At 47.4% G+C, this 5,357-nt stretch overlaps 2 protein-coding genes across 2 annotated transcripts in view; one reads left to right on the forward strand and one right to left on the reverse strand.

Moving 5' to 3' along the window:
- TM2D2 (TM2 domain containing 2) overlaps positions 1 to 2,368 on the reverse strand; it is a 6,810-nt gene extending 4,442 nt beyond the window's left edge. The window contains exons 1-2 of the mRNA XM_017536956.2: positions 1,914 to 2,368; positions 1,034 to 1,121 (exon numbers count right to left, since the gene is read on the reverse strand). Coding sequence (XP_017392445.1) covers positions 1,034 to 1,121; positions 1,914 to 2,140 — 315 coding nt within the window. The 5' untranslated portion in view covers positions 2,141 to 2,368. The remainder of the gene's footprint in view (positions 1 to 1,033; positions 1,122 to 1,913) is intronic.
- Positions 2,369 to 2,575: 207 nt separating this feature from the next.
- ADAM9 (ADAM metallopeptidase domain 9) overlaps positions 2,576 to 5,357 on the forward strand; it is a 118,273-nt gene continuing 115,491 nt past the window's right edge. Inside the window, 1 exon segment of the mRNA XM_037741412.1 lies at positions 2,576 to 2,852. Coding sequence (XP_037597340.1) covers positions 2,756 to 2,852 — 97 coding nt within the window. The 5' untranslated portion in view covers positions 2,576 to 2,755.

Here is a 5,357-nt window from a genome sequence, read left to right on the forward strand (position 1 = left end):
ACGGACTCTTGCTCTGTCGCTAGGCTAGAATGCAGTGCTGCGATCTTGGTTCACTGCAACCTCTGCCTCTTGGGTTCAAGTGATTCTCCTGCCTCAGCCTCCCAAGTAGCTGGGATTATAGGCCCAGGCCACCACACTCAGTGAATTTTTTTTTTTTTTTTTGTATTTTTAGTAGAGGCAGGGTTTCACCATGTTGGCCAGGATGGCCTCGAACTCCTGACCTGGTGATCCACCTGCCTCAGCCTCCCAATGTGCTGGGATTACAGCAATGAGCCACTGTGCCTGGGCCCTGTGTCTGAGTTAGTACAAAAAATGCTTTCCCATCATCCTCTTAACACCTGACTGAGTTTTGACTTGCATTATGAAGCATAACAGGATGGTGAGTCCATGGTGGGGAGAAGATACATAACTTCATTATTTTTTTTAGAGATTGATTAGGAATGTACACACCCAGCTTTAGGGATGTTATTAATGGAACTTAATAGCTTGTTTCCATTCCAAGAAGCCACTGTTAACCAACGGCTTCCCCTGGAATGCTTTAATGTCCTGCAAAGACATACTGATAGGCCCTATCTATCTCCTAAGGACATGGTGGAACCTGCTTGCCTGGAGAAAAGAAATGTCACTGGCAAGAGAAGCTCTGCCCCAGATGCATGTGTAACAAAGATACTGCCCAATCCATCATCAGTGTTGGAAAATGCATAGATTTTCTTTTGCTCTTTCAGGAAAGGTGCGTGCCTTGAAGGGGAGCCAGGGGTGACATTTTAGTTTCAAAATCTGTCAATGGCCAAAGGAACCAAAGACAGGTTGGTCTTTGCACCTGGGTGGTTTTGGCACTGAGAGTGCTCCTTCATGAGGAAACCAAATGTCTTGTTCAGTCACTGACCTTGGCCATGCTAGACATTTCCAGTAACAGTCTTTCTGACAAAATTCTTCAAAAAACTTTGTACCTCTTATACTTTTATGTAACAGCATTTAGACATTACTATTTCTTTATGGAAGGGTTTGCTCTTACAACCAAACAAAAACTCACCTTGAGACAACCATAACCAAGTTCCTGGGATGCAGTTGCATTTCCAACATGATCCACTGGGTCTTCACATTCTATAAATTCATCAGGTCTGTAATTCACCAGTAAGATCATGATCATCATCATCATACAGTATTTGCAAATCGCTGTTTGCATGCACGTAATCAAAAAAGGCAAAAGACATTTCTTCACCAAATTTTCTAGGGTTCAGTTTCACTCTGCTGATCCCTTTCCAAGCCAATTAAAGTGAAGCACAGCAGGTCAAATGGACAGCCACCCAAATGAACCTTTTGTTGGAGAAGGGAGGTGTTTCTGGTCCTATTTCTATAAGGATTCTACTTCTGACATGGTTTCTTTCATCTCTTCAGTAGGCAACCAACCACAAGATTTTGGGGGCAAAATTTAAGGCAAAGGATTCTCAGTCCTCTTTGCATTTCTCAAATGCCTTTTCTTGTTTGATCAAAAAGAGAGGTTAAAAAATGGCGTGATTCTGCAACGGTAAGGATATTGATTGCTTTAAAAAATGTCTTGTAGGCAGAGAAAAGTCATTTACTTCATTTATGCTTTATTCAGTACTGGCACTGATTCAACCAATACTCTTCTTGGGCTAAAGGGCACAGGACAGAGAAAGCACAACCTCACGCCCTTCTTACTCCTTCCCAGTTCTCCTCTTTCGGGATCCCAAAGGCTCTGCCGCTGACACACAAGAGTTTTCCCTGCATGGGTAGTGAACCTGGGTCACGATATTTGCTCCCGAATGTGAACACTGGGTTCTCCGAGGACCAGGGTCTGAAAAATCACAGCCTCCCCTCCACCCCACCTTCCCCCAAAACCCATATCGCTGGCACCCCCTCCACCGCCACCCGCCTCGACCACCACTTACAGGTACGAGCAGAGGATGACCGGAGACTGGGGGTCGCCATATTCCCAGCTCGCAGCACCCGCGGGGCCCTCCAGGTGGGCGGCGCCAGCGGATGTGAGCTCAGGCTCGGCGGTCGCATTTTGCGAGTGGCTCCGAGATACACAATGCAGGAGAAGTAAATTCCCCAGCAGCAAAGCTGCCTGGCCGCACAGAAGTAAGTAACTCACCGGGCAACCACCCAGCACCATTTTCCCCGGCCCTGGAGCGGAGACCCGACCACGACCACAACAACCCCAGGCAGGCAGCACAGACCCAATCACTGCGTGGTCAGGCCTTTCCGTACAGCCCGGCTCGCGTAGCCCCGCCAAACAGCCAATGGACGCGCAACTCGACGCTCCGCCCACCTCCGCCAACCAACAGAAAAAGCCGAGCAGATGGGCGGGGCTGCACTGCCATCCACTTCTGCTTCTCGATTTCTCTTAAGGGTTTCACGCTCCTCCTTCTTTTCCGCCGATTGCGTCCTCCAATTGGATCCGTCGACCCCCATGGTGGGCGTGCCCGGGAGCTGAGTGGGCGGGACGGATATGACTGGCGGGCCGGCTCGTGCGGGTGGCCGCGGCAGGTTTAGAAATCCTATTCTTGCGCCGGGGACTGGATTTTTCCCTACGTCAGCGCAGCGAGGCGATGTCGGGAGCGAGCTCGGACCGAGGGCTGAGTTGCGTCAGTGCCGCGCGCGTGCTTGTCCCCGGGCGCGTGCGCGCGCTTCCCGGCCGGCCTTGGGGCCCCGGCAGGGTTGGAAAATGATGGAAGAGGCGGAGGCGGAGGCTACCGAGTGCTGAGAGGAACCTGCGGAATCGGCCGAGATGGGGTCTGGCGCCCGCTCACCCTCTGGGGCCCTCCGCGTCCAGTGGTTGCTGTTGCTTGGCCTGGTGGGCCCAGTCCTCGGTGGGGCGCAGCCAGGTGGGTGTCCATCCCCCCGGTCCGTTGGGACTACTGCTTCCTCGGGACGGGGCGCTCGGAGTGAACCTGTGGTGCCTGGGAGTGGAGGGGCCCGACCTGGCGATCGGACCCGGAGTCGGGGGCCGCGGCCGCCCAGGTGTGTGCGGACCGGGGTCGCACCCTCGGCTCGGGGTCTAGCGCCCCAAGCCCTTCTTGGCCCGGGTCCCCTGCCCGGCGCCGCTTCCTCCGTGTCCTGCGCGGTGGAGCCGTTCCGGGCGTCCCCCCATCCCCCGCCGCCTCGCGCGGAGCCGGGTCCCCCAGACGCCCCGACGCCCGCACTGGGGCGGGCGCTGACCTCGGAGGGCCAGAGCCCTGTAAGCTGGGCGCGCCCGCGGGCGTTCAGTCTCCAAACGCCTGCAGGGAGGGAGCTGGCTCCCACTCCTGGAGTTATTGTCGCTTGGAAAGAGACTGTGAGAGGGAACTTTGGCTGCAGGTTATAATTAGAGATTTTGAGTTAATGTTATCCTTGAGTCCACACAGCTAAATTTAGTGGTGCAATAAAGGTGGAGGGTAGGTGGGGAACGCTCATTAATCTTGGGACATTTTTGTAGTAAGAATACTTTATTTTGTAAACAACGTGCTGCATTTCGATAGCCAAACCGGTTTTAAACAATCTGTGTTTTTATTGGGTTCATACTGTCTTAAATCCGGACAGATAATCCCTGCTCTGTTGAACTCACAGGATTATTGTAGGAATTCAATCATTTGTGTGAAGTCGTTTTTGAATTGTGAAACTGCCTTTGACTATGTAAGATATTTGTATTGGAGGTACCCAAACCTAGTGGAAGCAAATTGTCAGCACGCTGGCGTCTTTCTGGAAACAAGTTCTTTATTTATTTTGGATTTGTATGAGATAATTGTTTATATGGCTGTAGTTTCTCTATCAGCGACAGAAGATGATGGAAATGGGAGTTTTTACTAAATCATTGATTGAGTTATTCAAAGGTGATAATAGAAGACTTCATCACAGGACTGTTGACCTTCAGGAAACTAATTACTTTTTTCCTTATCTTTGGCTGCTTCATTTGAAATTAAGGAAATTTGCCCCAGTGTGGAAATGGTGAACTCTGAAAATGTTTTGAATGGGAAGTTGCCAAATTTCTTCTGGTTAAAACTACTTTTCCGACGGTATTCTAGATGGTTAACATTCACCAGTGTTTAAGGTGGAGATGATTATACATCCGGAGTTTCATTAATCTCTGATTTTTTTGTGTGTGTTTGTAAATATAAGTAAGACTATTTTTAAATGTTAGTATAACTGTCAGTTATTACTGACCTGCATATAGATGAATGGAATATCCTGATGGTCTTTAAGTGTGGTTTTGGCCAGCTCCTTAACTTCAGCATGTGTATGCCTCTTCAAAATGTAGCCAACGTTTATGGAACTACTATAAACACCACACAATTGCTTGTAGAGGGGCAGAAGGTGACCAAATATGCCAAGTGCATCAGAGAGATGTTGGGGAAGGATTTATAGAGAAAATGATATTTGAACTGGGCTACATTGGTGGTTTTTCAAGTAGAATAGTAGGAATATATTCTAAGCAGAAGAAAGTTTTTGCAAGAGTATGTGGGGCATGTATGAAAGAACATGACTTGTTAGAAAATAATGAAAATGTCAATATGACTTCATGCAGACTATAAAAGGGAGGGATGGAAGATCCAACTAAGGTAGTTGGGTACCATTTGGGAAGTTTTCTATGGCGGAGCTAAGGTGTTTGGACTTTACCCTGTAGGAAGTTCTTTGGGCAGTGGAGGTTTTAAGTAGGGGTGTGACCTAATCTCATTTTCTGTTAGAATCTCAGAGGGAGAGACTGGAGATTGGGAGACCGGTTAAGAGGCTTTTGTAATAGTGTGCAGTGAGTCAACTCTTGTTTCTCTCCGGGAATGTTCATGCAAAATCAGCTGACCAAATATTTGCAGTACAAGATGTTTAAAATGTGCCGAAACATTTTCCAGGAATGAAGGAGGAATTGGAGGACTTAACAAGTACCACACACACATCAGTTGCATTAGGAGTTAAGTAGGTTTTATAGGATTTTTACTACCATTTATAGCATTGTCTCAATGAGGAAATGCAGTATCATTTCTAAACAGCTGACTTTCAGTAATTTTTTTTTTGTGTGTGTGTTTTTTTAAGCTGGTGCTGACAAAGGTAGCTTTGTGTCATTGTAAAAAATGACAAGGGGAATCAGGTATGAAACCTTTTCTGATTTTCTAAGGTTGTACTTAGGATGAACAGATTTAGACATTTTTTTAAAACAAAGACTGGCATTCTAAAGAAAATGACTTTGAAAGCTTACGCATGGTGAGTCACTGTAAAATGATTTGTGTAGTAAGAACTTAGGTCCATACGCATCTCGTTTTTAGATGCCAGCAAAATATTTGAATTTGATATGTTGTATTTGTGCTGATAGGAGAATGTAGCCTTTTACATTTAAGGATGATTTGGTTTTCAAACTTTTT

The sequence above is a fragment of the Cebus imitator genome, unplaced genomic scaffold (assembly GCF_001604975.1).
Source record: "Cebus imitator isolate Cc_AM_T3 unplaced genomic scaffold, Cebus_imitator-1.0 Scaffold5, whole genome shotgun sequence".
NCBI lineage: Eukaryota > Metazoa > Chordata > Mammalia > Primates > Cebidae > Cebus > Cebus imitator.